Raw genomic sequence first — 18,670 nt, forward strand, 5'->3', positions numbered from 1 at the left:
CTACACGGGCTGGGTGATTCGGGTTAGTAATGTCGTGTGGGTAAAGTGTACCCCCTCTGCAGAAGTTAACAAACTGTTCGAACAGCCGTGCCCACGGTCATGGGCGGATGTGAGGTGATTCCTTAGCGTAGTTTTTGTTTTACCCTGTTTTATGAAAAGGTGTTAAGGTTTGGGAAACCTAATGCATGGGAAGCATTTAGCTGTCCGGGGGATAGCGGGACCGGGTGTCCCTGGAAGTGATTGGTCGTTTGGGGACCACTATTATCGGGAAGTTTGGAAAATTGGTTTGGTTTGGGAAAAACCAGATTTGAAGCCAACTCTAGGAGTTGTGCAAATCTTGATAAATAAATTTGTTACTTCTCACCTCCCGACCGAGCTGAGACTTGTCTCGCTCTGGTTGTAGAAAGCACACACTTAGATTGTTGAAAACTTGAAAACAAAACTGTTTGCAAAATAACAGCCTTCCCTTGAAGCCTGCATTAACCACCTAAGTTCCCCTAGCTTGCTGAGTACGTAAGTACTCACCTTTGCTCTCTATATAAATAAAGTTCAGTCAGCTCCGAAGATGAAGTTGAAGTGAAGTAAAGATTAGGGTTTCGTCCTAGTTCCCTGCAGCTGCCTGTGGTGTTGGGTGTTAGGCCGTTGGTTCCGCTGCTGCTGCTGTTGGTGTTCGCCTCGTCCGTGTCGTCGGTTGCATTCTCGGGCTGTCTGAGCTGCAACCTAAGTTAAGGTAAATAAGTCCTCTATTTATTTTAAGTATTGCAATGATTCATATTTGTCACCGTGGGTACCAGCGCTATGTCCTGGGACTGGTACTGAGATCGCGGTTTCGTAGGAAGCGGTTCGCGCCGTTTTTCCCACGACACGCTCCTGTCAGGTGCCGTTGTACGGCGGTGCTAGATTAGGGGCGCGACACCTGTACCCAGCTAGAATATAACTGCCATGTAGATATGGGGTATCCATAATCTCCACACTGGCATTGATATGGTAGGAGGTTCCGTTGATCTAGAGGGTGACTGCCAGTATCTCTGCACTGCTGTCGTAGCTGATCTCGGCAGTCATGGTGTTGCCGCTTGTTAAGTTCTTGTCCGGTGAGATCGCCGCGACGGAGACGATGGAATTAACATCGATCCCGACATGGTTGCCATCCTTCTCCCATTCCTTGTTCATGTAGGTGTCAAACTCGACCGCCACGATCCTAGCGGTGCCCGTTGCGTTCCTGTTGTTGCTGCTGCCATTGAAGAGGCCGAGGTTTCCGCCATAGCTGCGATGAGGGATGCCTGACGGGTAATGCCCGAGGAAGAAGGCCATACCGTCAGCGCTGACGTCCAGGTTGACCGGCTTGATTTGGAAGGAGAAGGTGGTCCTGAAGCTGGCCACCTCACCAGTGGTGTTGTTCCAGAGCTGCACCGGCCGCGCATACCACGCGCGGCCGATGCTGCGGAGGTTTCGGTCGCTGATGTCGGTCTTTGTCAGCTCGATCGTGCGGGCGTAGGGGTAGGCATCGCCAGCACAGGCGATATCTGAACCTGGGGTACAGTAGGAACCAGGCTCGGAGAAGTCAAATCTGAAGTTGAGTGAGGTAGCATGGTGAACATGGATGAGCAACAGCGAGTTGCAGAGGTGAAGCTGTGTGAATAGAAGGCGATGAGAGCTCATTGCTGCCATTGCTGATGCTTGGGAGAACTGCTATAGCCATAATTTTGCAAGACAGCGGGGTAGCTGTCTGGCTGGCCGGCCGGCTCACCAGTCACCAGGTTTATTTGAAGCCTTCCAAATAATGGCTGACTATATATTAGCATTTCACAATTGGCCCAAACCCATTCATTAACAGTTGGCTATGCAATATGTCTTATCGCATAATCCAACGCTTGCGACAATGTTGCATTGTGGAGACATAACCGGCTTCAAGTGACATCCAATTAATGTAGAATGACCTCTTTTTTTTTTCTATAACATGCAAAGTACAATCTACTTGCTAAGGACCCTGCTTAGGAAATTAATTTCTGACAGAGCTATGCAGCTGTGGAGGAAACCAGTTAGGCCAAAGAAGACAAGCAAATGGAGCCAAAAGGTAGTACTTGTGGAGATGGGAGAGATGCAAAGAATTCATCCTTTGAGTCATCTTGTTGTTGTATTGCTTGTTATAATGATGAAATCTGAATGAATCAAAGAATTCCTGGGAGAGCTTGCCCTCCAACAACATATTCCCTCCATTTTAAAATGTATGATGTCGTTAACTTTTCGCATAACATTTGACTATTTATATTATTTAAAGACATTATATAGATATCATTTATTGTGTTGTGACTTATTTTATTATCAAATAAAATATAATCTTAACCTATAATTTTACATATTTATAATTTAATAAGATAAATGGTCAAACGTTATGAAAAAGTCAACGGCGTTATACATTTTAAAATTGGGGTAGTAAAACAAAAATGATCTCCAGTTGTTATGTTCAGTGATATTCCAACATGTCTCTCTGTATAACTTTTCAGGTTTAGCATAAACATCCAACAGAAATCAGCACAAGACGAATCATGTAATGACGAGACATATCTAACAGAGGAAGAGGAGAGATACCGAGCTCACAATCACCAAGGGTGGCGCCTGTCTCCCTGCGCCGCCCGAACAAGCGTACCAGAGCTGCAGAACACTCCGCACGAACGTGCTGTAGCAAAAGCCCGAGCTGCACGGCGCGGGAGTGCACATGCCGGGGGAAGGCTAGGTCCGATGCGTATAGGCGAGGCGCTGTCCCGGTCAGGCAATTCGTCGAACACATCCTGTGCGCGATGTGGGGCGAGCCGCTACAGGTGTGGATCCACCGGCGGCCGGCGGGGAGCCCGGGTCTTCTTGTCAGCGACTCTTCAGCTAGCGTTAGGCCCATCAAAGTACGGCCCGCCTCAAGTCTAATTGACGGGAAAAAGTACATGAAAGGTCTCTCATCTTGTAATCGGATTATAAAATTATCCCCCAACCATGAAACCAGATTTATTTCATCTCTCATTTTCCAAAACCGAGTCACTTTAAATTCTTGGGCGGTTTCGACACCGGCTTTATCCTATATGACAGCTAAGTCAGCGTGGAACCCATGTGAGCTCCACACGTCAGCCTCTTCTTCTCCTCCCCTCTCCACCCCTCTTCCTTTCTCTCCTCCCCTCTCCACGGGCGGCAACCGGCGGAGAGGAGTTGGGCTGGCAGGCCAGTGCGCTAGGCACAGTTGGTGGGTGGCGGGGGACGAGCGACGGCATCACCGAGCTTGACTGGCGTCGCAAAGAGATGGGTTAAGCCGCGTTAGTCGTGGGAGGAGCACGACGGCTGCCATGGAGACTCACGCTCGCCCTGTCCACATCCTCTCCGATCCGCTGCCTCCACATCGGCGGTCGGGTCATCATGCTCCCTAGCTTCCATATCCTTCGCTCTGTCGCCTCCGCGTGAAGGGATGCCGCCGCCGACGCCGCTCTTCCCCTCACTTCCCTCTCTCTCTGCCTTGAGCTCGACGCGGAGCGCCGTTTCCATCCACGCCACCACCCAGGTGCCACGAGCCCGACGAGGAGCGTCGCATCCATCCACACTATTGTCGTCGTTGCCACATCTACACTACACCATAACCTAGTATTCATGGCACTTAACTGCCGGCAATAAAATGAAGTTAGTAGCGAATTATTTGCCGGGAATATATCAAGTGCCGGCAATAATCTTGGACATCATCTCATCAGCCGGGAATTAAAAAAATAGGACAACAAATTAAGTGCCGGCAATGGACAAATATAACATGTCAATTGATCTGCCATAGATAATTTAAGAGATCACTTTATCTGCCGGGAATTTAGTTACTGGGAAATCAAATTCACAGTGAACTGTTTGAGGAAATATTGGCGGGCCAAAAATATTGGCAGGCCGAGCAAGGCTCCAAGGCATGGAAATTTTCGTGGGCCCAACATCCGCGGAGCACATGGTTCCACTCCCATCGTGCCGCACCCGATTCCTCATCCGCGTCATCTCCACCTGCACGCCGCCGCACGCTGGTTCCTCCTCCGCCCAACGCCTTCCCATCGCTGCAGTTGATTCCATCATCTTCCCCACCTCCTCCGCCGCCTCCTCTAGTGCTTCACCCTTATGTGCCACCGCCGCCGCACCACGCGCTCCACCCCTCTGCGACGTTGACTCCTCCGCACTCAGCCGTTGCACTCCACTCCATCCGCGCTGCCTCCAAAACCCTCGACTCCACCACCACCTTGACTCCACGCACCGCCATCGACTCCTCACTCCTCCACCCCCGATGCCTCTCCTGCTCGTTGGCCTCCTCCCCACCTCCTCCCAATCGTTGCCGCCTCCTCTTCTTTCGCCTATCCTTCTTCAGCACAACCCACTGCATTGAGATCAAGGAAGCACCGAGGAAATCCCCTTGTTCAGGTGAAATTCTTCGGGTTATACCAAATCTGTGGTTTGATTTTTTTTTCCTCATGGATGGATATGTGAATTTTTTTTATCAATGACTTGATTATATCCCCAAAACTGATTAGAACACGTCGTGTATCGATGGGGTTGGGTTGGAAATTTGGTTAGTTTTCGTGTTTTTGTTAGTGTTCGAATTCGTCATGAATGAATGAATTTATGCATGTATAATAGGATTGTTTCATGTGTTCAATTATCATCATAAATCTTCTTATCTTATCTTATCTTATCTTATCTTATACCCTATAATTCAACAAATAGTTTCACTCATCACTCATTAACTCATTCTTTCATTTCTTATAGAACGGTCAGGATCATCTCGGTGAAATCCCAACGGTCCAGATCGCTTCCACGTCCCACCTCCCTCGATTGCGCCCCTCCCCCCCCCCCCCCCCCCCCTAATCGCTCACGCGCCGCCGCCCCTCCCCAATCGCGCCCCCCTCTCCAACCCTAATCTCTCCCTCTCACGCGGCGCCACCGCCGTCGCCGCCGCCCTCGACTGCCGCCGCTCCGCCGTTGTTGCATCCGTCGTCTCGCCGCCACCGATCTCAATCGCGTGATTTCCTTTTCTTATCCCGAAATCGTGCAACCCTCTCACCCTAACCCTAATCTTGTCCCCGCCGACCGACGCGCCGCCCCTCCCCGCTCGAGTCCATGCCGCCGCAAGTTCGCCGTCGCAGGCCGCGTCACCCGGATCAGCGTTGACGTCGCACGCCTTCCTCCTCACATCGCCCGGCATACGCTCGTCCTCGGTCATATCGGCGCCACCGCCGTCGCCGTCACACGCAGTCCTCCCCGTCCACCTCGCCGGCCTCGCGCCCTCGCCGCTCCCAACCTCGCCCACGAGGTAACTATAGTTTTTGTTGCTCTGGATCGATTGATTTACGGTTGGGCGTGAGGGGATTGCGACAAGCCAGTGAGGTCACTGTTTTGGTTCATATCTTCATGTAAATCTTGATGTTGCAGTTCAGGCTGTCAGGAATTATGTTAGCTCGTTTTCGTCCATGCTGTTATTACTGATGTAAAATGATTGATGGGTTGAACCAACTTGTCAGCATTAACGATTGTTATATTTCTTAAGCTTGCAGAACCAATTTATATCATAGGCCAGTTGATTTAAAATGCTGAAACAATGCGCTGAGCTTAAATATTTTGGTTGAAATAGAATCCTGAGGGCCTGCTCTTCCTTTGCTAGCTATAAGAATAAAGCTAAAAGAACTGAAACAAAACTCAGGTAAAAAGTGAGCCAAATAAATAACTTGGAGCCTTGAAATAACTTGGAGTTCTCGTAATGCAGCCTTGGAAATGAGTAATGTGATCTGGTTTTTCTTTCTAATGCAGATCCTACTTTGATATGGTTGAGACTTCATAAATTAGTACACTTCCTCGATGACCCTTCAATGAATGCCTAAATACTAGAGGTACATATTTCTTAACTGAATTATGATCTTAGATGTCAATTTGGACATGCATGTACAATATTAATGGTGAAAATGCTATCCAATATCCATAGAACTCTAGCTTAATTTTCTCGGGGGTAGAGACCAGTCAATTTGGAACTTTTAGCAGGCTTTCTACTTGGTACAAAGAAGATTATTTATGGAAGTTCATGCTTTTTATATTATAATTTTGTATGAAGTTGAGCTTTAACAACTGGTTAATAAATCTTTCATGGTTTCTTTGCTAACCATCTTTACCTAATACATATTTGTCCTAATCTTTTAAGTAAAAGAATAAAATCAGATCATTTTGGAAGTGTCTGAAATCTAAATTTACTGCTGAAAACAAGTACTTAATGATTCTCTGAACTTGAGCATGTCCCTGAAACTGAATGATATGTACTGATAGATATCTTACGACAAAGTGCACATAGCTGTAATGCTATCTCTTACTGATTTAATGCACTGATAGATATCTCACTAGCTAGAAGGTTTAGTCTACTATTGAAGGCTCTTTTCTATTAGCTAATAGCTTCTCAGGTATTATTTTACCTGTTCTATTGATAGGACTGATAGAGCTGTCAATTTTTTTCAGGGTTTCTACTGCTCTCTAGGGACAGCCATATATCTTTGAGAATATTGATTTTATCCCCCTATTTGAGTCATATACAGAGACTGCTGTTGACCTTGAATTTATCCCACAGCATTTGTGTGCATGGAGATATACTGAAGTCTTTTTTTCCAGTTATTCACAAATATAATCTGGTACATTGAATATTCAGTTTAATCATATCAGATTTTCAACAGAGAATGTTTGCTATGTATCCCTAATGACCCCATTTCAACAAGGTTCTGCACAAATCTGAAGATAGAGTTATGATTTTCTCAAAATTAACCATGATGTTATCCTTCCTTGAACTATTCATGTAACTAATCGGATAGAATATATAGCTTCTATGCACATATTTATGCTTTTAAATCAACTGTAAGTTTCTTCCTTGAACAGCTGCATTCTATCCTTCAATGTCTTCACAAAATACTTTTTTTTTTCATCCTATCCATTTTTTTACCGTCTATTTAATCAAATGGCACGGTTTTTTTCGAAAGGGTTTCACCAATCCATATTATTATCCATTTACTGTCATTACCACTAATCATGGTTGCTGCATGGAAACAAAAATGGTTTCTCTTTCATGTTAACAGAAGCTATGAACCATCAGTGATATAAGTGAAATCAGTGATATTATGTGTATGTGTGACAAAAAATGAGTTATTATCTGCATGTGTTTCTCAAATTTAGATAGCAGGCCTAATCTTTTGTCGAGCTAGGAGAAGCCCTGAGTGCCCTGGTTAGGGATAACCTGGAGCTTTTTTATTATTAAATGAACCTGGAGCTAAAGAGTTTTTTATGTTCTGTTGTAGCTGCCAGAATGGAAAATGCCTGAACATTGCTCTGAAGATGAGTACATCTTTTGCAAGTCTTGATCTGTGCACCTCTTCAGCTGGTTGTCAGCATGAAAAATTTATGATTCTGACATATGTCTGTGAATATGTTTGTAACAATGAATTCTAAAAACATATATCTCTGAATACGTTTGTAAATTTAGTTGGATTTTGTGAAGTTTTCAGTGAGCTTTGGAATGATTATGAGATAGCTAAAGATGACTATTGCTTGTATGGACCAACATGGTCTTGTATCATTGACTTGGTTGTAATATATTTGGAATGTGTTAATAACTGTGAACTGATGTATTGTATTCAAATAATTGAAGCCTTGAATTGGTCTCAACTTGTAGATAGAAGAAATCGTATCAAAGATGTTTGAATTGTTTGTTGCTGTGTGTGGACAATGGAATCCGTGTTTTCTGTTGGATGCAAATATGCTAGTGTCATGCTATCTGCTGGTGATGTATACCTTGTAGGGCAGATAAGTTGCTGACCATCCAAATATCTGCCGGTAAAGCTATTCAGTAATTAGGGCAGATGACTGCCGGAGACAATATTATCTGCCGTGAAAGCTTTAGAGTATCTACGGCAGATAACTGCCGGGGATTTGATACCTGCCGGCAAAAGGCATTCCCTACAGGACTTTGTAGGGCAGTTAACTAGTGCCGGGAATGCTTTTTCCTGGCAGATGAGCTGCCACAGAAACAACTTTCTAGGGTAGTTGCACTGCCATAGGCACTATGTCATGGTGTAGTGCCATCTCTTTCTCTCTCTCTCTCACCACCATCGCTGCTCGTCGGCCATCGCCAGCACCCATCTCACTCTCCGGAATCACACTCGCCATGTCGTCGGTGAGGGTGGCGGCGCTTCACCACCCACGGGCCTTCTTCGCTCCAGCCGCTCCTACCTCTCTCCGCCGCTAGTCGCCATCGCCAGTGAGTTCGCAGGAGCTCAGGGCGTTTGGCGGTGGTGGCTTGTGGTGGCGGCGGTAGTGTGGGGAGGGCCGTGAAACGAAGTGACTTGTAGCTCTTCCGCACCTGGAGTCGCGGCTGGTGTGGAGAGTCCCTTTCTCCTCTGTCGCCACCGTTGGACCTCCTCCTCTCCTGCCTTGCCCCGTCGGCCACATCCCCACCAGCCGGCCTACCGCGCCCAGCTCCTCCCCCGCTGGTCGCGCACGCCGCACTGGCCTACCGGCCCACTTCTTCTCACCAGTTGCCGCCCGTGGAGAGAGGAAGAGAGGTGAAGAGCGAGGGGAGGGGAAGAAGAGGCTGACGTACGGGCCCATGTGGATCCCACAATAACTCAGTTGCCACGTAGGACAAAACTGGGTCAAAAGTCAAAACTGCCTAAGGACCCATGGTTATCCGGTTTTGTAAAATGAGAGATGAGATATATCTGGTTCTGCGGTTAGTAACGGTTTTGTAATACGATGAGAAGATGAGAGACCTTTGATGTACTTTTTCCAATTGATGGGGACGACTAGACGTCGAAGGGCTGATGAATGACATAAAATCGTGAAGGTCTAATGGCGGGTGATCGCCCACAACAATCACGCACCCCCGCCCCTCCGCTAACACGCCCTTCTCTCATTTCTAATGCACCATATTTTTTTTAAAAAAAACAAGTTAGAGAAAAATAAAACAAAATAGAAAAAATCTAATACTCTTAAAAATATATTCATATGCATAGACTTTACACTTATAAATATATACATTAAACTTCGTACGTATAAATTTCATGTATAGAAATATGCTATATAAAAAATATTTAAATCCGAATTCGAATTTGAATCGGGTATATAAACTTTTTACCTATAAGTTTTAGGTGTGTAATCTTTAGATGTATAAATTTTAGGTATATAAAAAGAAAAAAATATATGGTGCCAAAAAAATGGTGAAAAAAAAAGATCGTCCGCGGGCAATCGCTAATTAGCGATCTCGCATAAAATAGGACATCATATATATCTGCTCCGTGCTAGTCCCTCCGTCCCCTAATATACTGGATTTTGACATTTTGCTTACTGTTTGATCATTCGTCTTATTAAAAAAAATTTAGAATTATTGTTTATTTTATTTGTGACTTACTTTATTTTCCAAAGTACTTTAAACATAACTTTTGGGTTTTTATATTTGCACAAATTTTTTGAATAAGACGAGTGATCAAACAGTATAAGTAAAATATCAAAATCTCTTATATTAGGAGACAGATGGAGTAGTATTTTTTTATAGTAGTATGCACATGCACTGAGTATTGGCTGTTATTTTTCTCTCATGTAACATGCACATGCACTAAGTGTATGCATTGCTGTAATTTTTTTCTCTCTTCCATCTAATTAACAAAATAGTAAGCAAACTTCAAACTATGTTTTAATTTCTTCTAAACTATTTATCAGAACTGTAGTTTAATTTGTTTGCATCAATATATTAGTTGCTCAAAGTATAATCTAACATAACTATATTTAAATAAAAAAACATCTAGCTATAACTATTGAAACATTGCGAAATACTTATTGGAACATTAAATAAATAAGACACGCATCATTTACAAAAGTAACTAACGGAACATCTAAATAATACTACGTGCAACATAGTCCAATTCTAATTGGAACATTTGCTATGCTTCTAGCAAAGTGGAACATAAAATTTTAGTGATTGAAATATATATTTATTTTTCACATGAATATAATCAAGCAAGATCTCATTGTAAAGATTTAATCGCAACAAATATAGCATCCACAATGTAGTCTAAAACTAGTCCATAAGCAATAAAATATTCCACTCAGCCATAAGTCCATAGCAAGAAAATAGTGAAAGCCACCCATAAGCATATGGGCTGCCCATATAGAATAAAACTAGGTGAAACCCCGCGCATTGCTGCGGGAATTTAGTATGATAACAATAAAAAAAATAATGTGTAAGATAGCTAGATAACATCAGTTAAGTAAATTAATGTGGTTTATGATAATTTAAATTTAAATAGTATGTACAATGGTGATTCAAACGTAAAAAGTAAGGTGGTATGACCTTATAGAAGAAGAAAAGTAGGGAGATAATTTGGACCGTAGATTAATCATCTAAAGGCTAAAAACAATTGATGTGATATGACTTAATTAGAGGGAAAAGGAGAAAGATAATTTGGACCATAGATTAATCATTTAAGCACTAACTAAGTGAGGATGAACTTTATAAGTATATAAGATATCATAAAACATATACATTGAAGTATTATGTGAATTATGTTGGATGATAATTTAACATGTTTGTGTTTGAAAAGCTCTTAAATTATAAAAACTATAAAGATATAGCATGTTTGCATCATGTTTAAATGTGATGATTGTTAGTGGATGATGATGTGGCATCTTGTTAATTAGTGGATGATGATGTGGCATCTTTGCATGTTAAGCTTAAGTAGTTAGTGGGAGATATCTTTATAGTAATAGGATATGTTATTTGTCTCTATTTCCTCTCTCCTTCTAATACTAGTTGATATCTATATACATTGTGAAGATAACAATAATTATAGTTCATATATGGGTCCCATCTATATGGGCTATTTTTGCTATATACATTGTGGTTACCCTAGTAGAATCATAGACTGTGTATGTAGTTTTGGGGAAAATGATTTTAAAAATTGTGTTTAACTAACACGTGCATGCAATTCATAAAAAAGAAAATGAAAAAATCCAAAAAAAATCAGGCAAAGTAATTTCAAAAAATTTTAATCCGAAATTTTGAACCTTAGGGTCTGTTTGGCACAGTTCTCAACCAAACAGTTTTAGCTCCACCTAAAATAAGAGCGGAGCTAGGTGAAGCGCTATCATAAAATGAACTAGAGAGGCGAAGGTGATTTTAGACTGTGCTACAACTCCACTCCAGTCCTAACTCCTAAAGATAAGTTTACTATTGCGTGCTGCGTCCGCTCGGGCACGACAACCTATTGCGCTGCTGTGGTGCTCGTCTTATGGGTCGTCAAGGTAGCGAGAATGTAAGAAGAGACGAATAGCTACAAGTGGCGACATTATAGGGCGATGCCAGCGGCGGACTCATGATATGGTAGTGGACGGGGGATGTGTGGCCAGAAGGGAAAGAAGGAAGAAGAGAGGCACACTGATATGTGGATTCTATGATATCACGTAGGCGTCACATAATCACTGCATAGGAACAACGTAAGTAAGTCAACTTGTCATATTGGTGCTACGTACGCCAGCTAAAACCGCTATTAAAACAGCTGATGGACTTAATTTACACAGATTTTAGAAGTCGGAGGATGAATTATACCCGATTTTACAGTTTAAAAACATAAATTAGACTTTCTTGCACTGACCCACAAATATTAGGCCCACTTATGTGTAGTTCTTGAACAAACAGCTCAGCCCATTTAGACCCATCAAAATCGCAACTAATCACGACGATCCGAATTGGAAAAAGGTACACCGGAGGTCCCTCAACTTGTCGTTGAGTTACAAAATCGTCCTTGAACCGCAAGACCAGATACAACACGTCCCCCAACTTACAAAACCAGTGTAAACTAGGTCCCTCGACAGTTTTGACTCCGGTTTTATCCGACGTGGCAGCTGACTCAGCGTGGGACCCACGTGGGTCCCACATGTCAGCTTCTTCCCCCTCACCTCTCCACCTCTCTTCCTCTCTCCTCTTTTTTTTTCTCACTTCTCTCATCAATTGAGAGTTGGGCAGGGCTGATGGCGGGGGAGGAGGCCGGTGGAGGAGGTGGGAGTCCGGCGGCCGGTGATGGGCGATGAGGCGGCGGCGAGTAGGAGGGCCTCTCCCCACGCCGCCGCCACCACCACCGCCGATCTGCGGCCATGGACCGCCGCTCGCTAGTAACGCCCGTCCTCCCACGCCGCCACCGCCATCGGGGAAGGAGGTGGGCGCGACCGTCGGTGGCGGAGCGGGGCGCGATCGGCGGGGTGGACCCGGGCCTGGGCATGGACGGCAGCCGCCGGTGGAGGAGTTGGGCGGCGGCGGCGGGGAAGGGCGGGCGCGGGGGGCCGTGCAGCAACTGTGACATATGGCAACAGATTTATTTGCTCATTTCATCCATTCATTAAAACAGGATATCTCAAAATCATCAAGCAATATATGGGCACATCTCCAGATATGCAAACTGCAAACCATCAGTAAGAAAGTAAGAAGTAATGAGAATCTCAGAATGGAGAACAAGCATAGCCGCAGCAACCATTCGGCGTTCCTCAGTTACGCATCACAAATTGTTTCAGACATTTAGCATCACCACCGAAGCAGGTAGAATGATAAAAGGAAAAACAGGAATGGAACATAACAAGTGTTCAGATCCCTATGTTTCTGTAGGTTATTAAGCAACTAGCTCATAGAAGTCATATATTCTCATCCAGCACTCTACCATCATCAGTTCATCACCAAAAAAAAATCATCAAATCTTTCATAGGCTGTCGCAGCAGAGCAAAACTTCCTGTGCATTAGATCACCGGTTTACCTCCAGGGTTGGAAATTTCGGACCGAAATTTCTGAAATTTCGGTCATTTCGGTCCCCTCCGAAACAATATTAATTCGGCCAAAATTTTTGAATTTTTCAATTTTTTCATGAATTTGGGTAATATTTGTTCAAATTCAACTAAATTTTGTTCAAAATTTTGGAAATTTCGGACCGAAATTTCTGAAATTTCAGGATTTCGGTGACCCCCGATCAAAACCACTAAACCGATATAGTGAACCCTGTTTACCTCTTGAGGCGGAGAAAGATCACCACGGCAATAACTGCCACGACGGCGCCGACGGCCGCAGCTCCAGCCATCACCGGCAATGCGACAGGCGCTCTTTGTAGGGCCCCAGGTGTCCAAGCAGCTACCCTCTTGTCCTCCCCAGAGGCAGGGGCAGCGGCGGCCTTGGCCCTAACCCTCTCGGCGCGGCGGCTGGTCTTCTCGGGCTCTCGGCGGCGACGGCGGCGTAGGACTTGATGCGGTGACGGTGACCTCGTCCTCCGCGACGCTGCTGTTGGGGTTGGTCTTCTCGGCGACGATGGCAACGTAGGACTTGGCGGTCGCACCCAGCTGCTACCCCGCCGCCCGAGCCCGCCGCACCGTGCCCAGCTATTCCGGCACCGTCGCTTGTGGGAAAGGGATGAGAAAGAAAGATACGTGGAGTGGGGAGGGGAAGAAGAGGCTGACATGTGGGACCCACGTGGCTCTCACGCTGAGTCAGCTGCTACGTCAGACAAAAACCGAAGTCAAAACCGCCAAGGAATCTAATTTGCACTGGTTTCATAAGTTAGAAGACGTGTTGTATCTGGTGGTTTTGCCGTTCAAGGACGATTTTGTAACTCGATGACAAGTTGAGGGACCTCCGGTGTACTTTTTCCATCCAAATTAGCCCACCTAACATTGTAGTGCAAACCAACATTTTTGCCCGCTTATGTGTTGTTTTCGAATAAACGGTACAGCCCAAATGAACCGGACCGCTGCCAATGGCTAATCCTAATGGGCGGGTGATCGCTCCCTCTCCTCACCAGCGATCACCCGCCTCTCCTCCTGTACAGTACATTATCTCCTTTCCCCCTTTCTCCTCCCTTCTTCTCTTTCTACTACACCATAAATATTTGAATTCAAATTTAAATTTAAAAATGGGTATGTAAATTTTTTACTTATGAACTTTGGGTCTATAAACTAATATTTAAATTTGAATTCAAATTCAAATTTGAAATGGGTATGTAAACTTTTGACCTATAAACTTTGGGTCTATAAACTATTATTTGAATTTAAATTCAAATTTGGAACGGGTATGTAAACTTTTTATTTATAAACTTTGGGTCTATAAACTATTATAAACTATTATTTGAACTCAAATTCAAATTTGAAACGGATATATAAACTTTAGGTCTATAAACTTTAGATGTATAGAAATACTATATATAAAAAAATAATTGAATTCAAATTCAAATTTGAATCGGATATATAAACTTTTGACTTATAAAATTTAGGTCTATAAACTTTAGGTGTATAAACTTTAGATGTATAGAAATACTATAGATAAAAAATATTTGAATTCAAATTCAAATTTGAATCGGATGTATAAACTTTTGACTTATAAATTTTAGGTGTATAAACTTTAGATGTATAGAAATACTTTATAAAATATATTTGAATTCAAATTCAAATTTGAATCGGATATATAAACTTTTGACTTATAAACTTTGGGTCTCTAAACTTTAAATGTGTAAACTTGAGGTGTTTAAACTTTAGGTGCATAAACTTACTAAAATAGGAAAGTAATGCGGTGCCAAAAAAGGAAACCAGGTGGAGGGAGGGGGGGAGGGGTTTATCGCTAACCCACCGCCAGGCGAGCGATCGCCTATTAGCCTTTCCGGCTGCGAATTTCCTCACATTAACATAGAACAACTTATTCAAAATTTATCTCATACAATATAATTTTAACTACAAACATTGTCTAATTTATTCCACTACTTTCCTATTTTAACAATATTTCACCTTTCTTGTTAATTTCTCTTTTATAAGTGGGTGAGAAAGAAGAAAGGAAAATTAAGGAATCTATAATATACTACCTCAGTCTCACGAATTAAAGCCGTGAACACCTTCTGTTTTCCTTTTTCTTGATGTTGATGTAGTTGCACTAGCACCGGCCTCCTCCTTGATTTACCTGCACAGGAGTGAATTGCACACCACCCGAGAAGCAAAAGATTCGAGAGTCAAGGTGGAAAAGATAAGCATAGTGGTATAATTAATGACAAGGGCCGACGAAACCCCTTCAAGTGCATTTGAGATCAATTGGGCTCTCTTTAGAGTTTTGGGAATTAACATAGGAAAAAATCGTCCTCTCTCCCTAACGCATCCTCCTCTTTTTATTTACACTGGTGGGACTTAAGGGTAACCCAGATAAGACTAAGTTAATTTCTTACTACCGATCACAGTAATATTTTATCTCTCTTTTTTTTTGGGAAGTAAACTAGTGGAATTATCTCCTCCATAATTGTATCGACAGTGGACTAAAAAATCAACCAATATTCACCTTTTGATTTTGAGGCTAACTGATGAGTCTACTAAATAAAACAGCTCCATAAGGTGACATGTCACAGCAACATCGGACGTCTCTGAGACCCAGTCTTAATTTAGCGGCTGCTAATTGAAACTTATGCCCCTTCATTGAAAATATCAGTCAAGGCTCTAACTTATACATATCCCGGTTAGAACATAATCTTAATTAAACTTAATTTACGAGCCTTTAGCATATGCCTCTACGATCAAACGCTTAGCATAATAATTTGATCCTGGGACATATATACCTTTCATAGTAACTAGCTGCCCTGGCTCTAATTAGTGAATAGAATGTGCTCCACGATACAAAGCTCTCAGCAGATCGATCAATTAAATCTAAGAATTTCAGTTACTAATTAAGTTTAACGTAGTTTTTAATCGATCAGCTGCTAGTACTTTGCATGATTGCATCCAATTAAGCTCTAGATAAGACCACGTACACAATAGAATTTTATCTTTCTTTTTCACAAGACCAAGCTGCTACTCCAGTTAGTAGGAGTATTTATTTATCGTCGACGTAGGTTATCCCACTTGGCCGGCCGGCTGTCGGTCGCCAGCAGGTGGCTTTCAAAAATTGAAGCCGACGATCCATATGTTCATGTCATTCTCGATCTACCTGCCAACCGTTACTCGATTTTTATTAAATTTTTTGGACTTGTTTATTTTTTTAATTTTATTAATAGACATTTTCAAAGGAATGTTTCTGAAAACTAAACCTTTGTACCACGCCAGCAGTGTTGTTTTGCCACTCCACGTGGCGTGGCAAGAGGCTGGCTGCCACGACAGCTGCGTGTAGCATGACAAAGTTATTTGGCCACACCAGACGGGCTGTCGTGGCCAAAAAGTTTGGATTCGAAAATACTTTTTGAAAAGGTCTATTAACAAAATCAAAACATAAAAAAGTCTAAAAAAATAAAAAAATTTCCCGTTACTCGTCCTCCTAGGTATTAATGCTGCGAGCCGGCCTCACGATGCCACGTACAGCAACCCATGGCCAACATCTATATGGACGTTAGACAAATTAAAGAGACGATCTGTTCATGTTGGTGTTTTCGATCAGGCTTGTATGATAGAGCACTATTCCCTTAGAAATAATATAGAGAGTTTGCATACTTCTATTTTTGTCAAGAAAAAAAAAGAATTGGACGTCACACGCTCACATAGCACTAGCAATCTAAGTCGCGCCTTCGCGCGACCATAACCCGTCTTTTATTTCCGAATATGATAATATACTGTTTGTAATAATTACATTTGTTAAATTTTAATTGGTCTATTTGCATATTTGAATTCTATTATTTAATTTTTTTATGAATTGAACTTTGAAGAGTATTTGGCTCAATGTTTGAGCAATTAGGTTGAGATATAATTTTGGATTATGACTATAAGTTTGTTTATCTATTTGTTAGTTACGTATATTTTTGTAGGTGGTAGATATTTTTTATCTTACCTATTTATTCATGATTGTTTTAATGAACGGCACATCCGATAATTTTAAATTTACTAAATTATTTAGTTGTGAATGTAGGATTTGTTGTAATTCTGTTGACATAAAATCCATAGAACACACATTATTCTGTATGTTTATTAGGTTACTTTGTGGCTATGTAAAGATATATCGAGAATTACTTTTTATATGTGTGGTGTTTTCACTTTATATGGATTTGATTTCACCATATTTATTCATGGTTATAAATTGAATTTATGAACAAATTGAGACAGTAATGGAGGTGTAAGTGGTGGCCAGGAATCGAAAGACCGACACTTCTGATGTGGGCCCAGAAAATGCATTCAATTTGAAAGAAGAATCAACTAAATATAAGTTTCACATTTTGATAGTAAAGGAGTTTATTTTGTTTTTATTCTAAACTTGTCTCATGTGCACGGAGAAAAGAGGATGGAATTGATTTGGCCTTGCAGTATTCTTAGAGTTAGGAGAGGTTGTCTAAGATACTCTAGAACATTCACACATTTTCCTTGGGATGTTCTCTACGGTACTCTAGAACATTCCTACTCCCTCCGTCAAAAAAAAACAAACCATGGTTTCCGTGTCCAACGTTTAACCGTCCGTCTTATTTGAAAAAATTATGAAAAAAATTAAAAAGATAAGTCACGCATAAAATATTAATCATGTTTTATTATCTAACAACAATGAAAATACGAATTATAAAAAAATTCATATAAGACGGACAGTTAAAGTTGGACACAGAAATCTAAGATTTGCCTTTATTTTTTGGACGGAGGGAGTACATTTTTTACAACTATACTTAAGTTTCATCCAATCGTAAAGATTGATTCGACTTATTTTGTCTTTAAGTGCATCCGACGGTTAATACTTGTTAGATGACATGGCATATCCTGGTTTCTTTGTGAGATTTAGTTTTCACATAGAGATATCAATGTGCTAGGCATAAATAACATGTTATAAAGATAGAAAACAATCTATTTGGAAAGAAAGGGGAACTGAACCACATAAACGATCCATTTGAGTATTATTCTTTCAGCGCGTTCCTCTAGACGAAAACAAACATCATTGACTAGTACAGATTCTCTCATCTGTGACGGCCCATCACATGCCTGGGCAATATGGGCCGTCAGAATGAAGTCATCTCAATTGAGCCTAAATTAATACCGTTGTAGATGTACTCGTACATATATAAGCAAGGTGCATATAACTATAGCCCGTCACCGATGACACTCATCAGTGACGGGCTCACAGTTAGGCCCGATTGAGATTACTACCTATATCTCAATCGGGCATAATTACTAGGCCCAACAAAGGCCCGATTGAGATGGCCTTACTGCCAGTCACCGATGACTCTTGTTAGTGTCGGGCTTCTATTTATGCCCGTTAGAGATAGCGCCCGTTACAGAAGTCGTATTTTTGGCCCGATTGAGATATATTTTGCACACTATATATACTCCACCAGTCTATTATCTGTAGTTATCCCACTGTGCACTATTCTGGTGGGAGGTTGAAGGGTGCGATTTTTTGTAATTTTTTTCCAAAGAAGAACAGGAAAATCATAAAAGTAAGTAAAAGGGTACTAATCATTTCTTATTAATTTAGTAGTACTTATCTTATAAGATGTTAACTATTTCATCCGTTTCATATTATAAGACTTTCTAGCATTTCCCACATTTATATATATGTTAATGAATCTAGACATATATGTGTGCCTAGATTCATTAATATCTATATGAATGTGGACAATGCTAGAAAGTCTTATAACCTGAAACAGAGGCAGTAATATTTTGTTCATTTTTCAACCATGGATCG

The 18,670-nt window shown here is 42.0% G+C and overlaps 1 protein-coding gene and 1 long non-coding RNA gene across 3 annotated transcripts; one reads left to right on the plus strand and one right to left on the minus strand.

The window, feature by feature from the left end:
- Positions 1 to 1,005: 1,005 nt before the first annotated feature.
- LOC107275535 (agglutinin-2) lies at positions 1,006 to 1,668 on the minus strand. The gene has a single exon (XM_015755653.1). It carries the CDS (start codon positions 1,666 to 1,668, stop codon positions 1,006 to 1,008), a length of 663 nt encoding a protein of 220 aa, XP_015611139.1.
- Positions 1,669 to 4,892: 3,224 nt separating this feature from the next.
- On the plus strand, positions 4,893 to 7,666 carry LOC9269567 (uncharacterized). 2 transcript variants are annotated; one of them, XR_010735062.1, is made up of 4 exons: positions 4,893 to 5,311; positions 5,806 to 5,885; positions 6,499 to 6,668; positions 7,326 to 7,666. It is a non-coding gene; the product is annotated as an uncharacterized lncRNA (long non-coding RNA). The 2 variants fall into 2 exon arrangements; XR_001548565.3 differs by lacking the exon at positions 6,499 to 6,668.
- The last annotated feature ends 11,004 nt before the right edge of the window (positions 7,667 to 18,670 follow it).

The sequence above is a fragment of the Oryza sativa genome, chromosome 9 (assembly GCF_034140825.1).
Source record: "Oryza sativa Japonica Group chromosome 9, ASM3414082v1".
In the NCBI taxonomy this organism is placed as follows: Eukaryota; Viridiplantae; Streptophyta; class Magnoliopsida; order Poales; family Poaceae; genus Oryza; species Oryza sativa.

Coding starts and splice junctions, on each gene's coding strand:
- LOC107275535 (XM_015755653.1), bottom strand. CDS start 1,668: ATGGCAGCAATGAGCTCTCATCGCCTTCTATTCACACAGCTTCACCTC.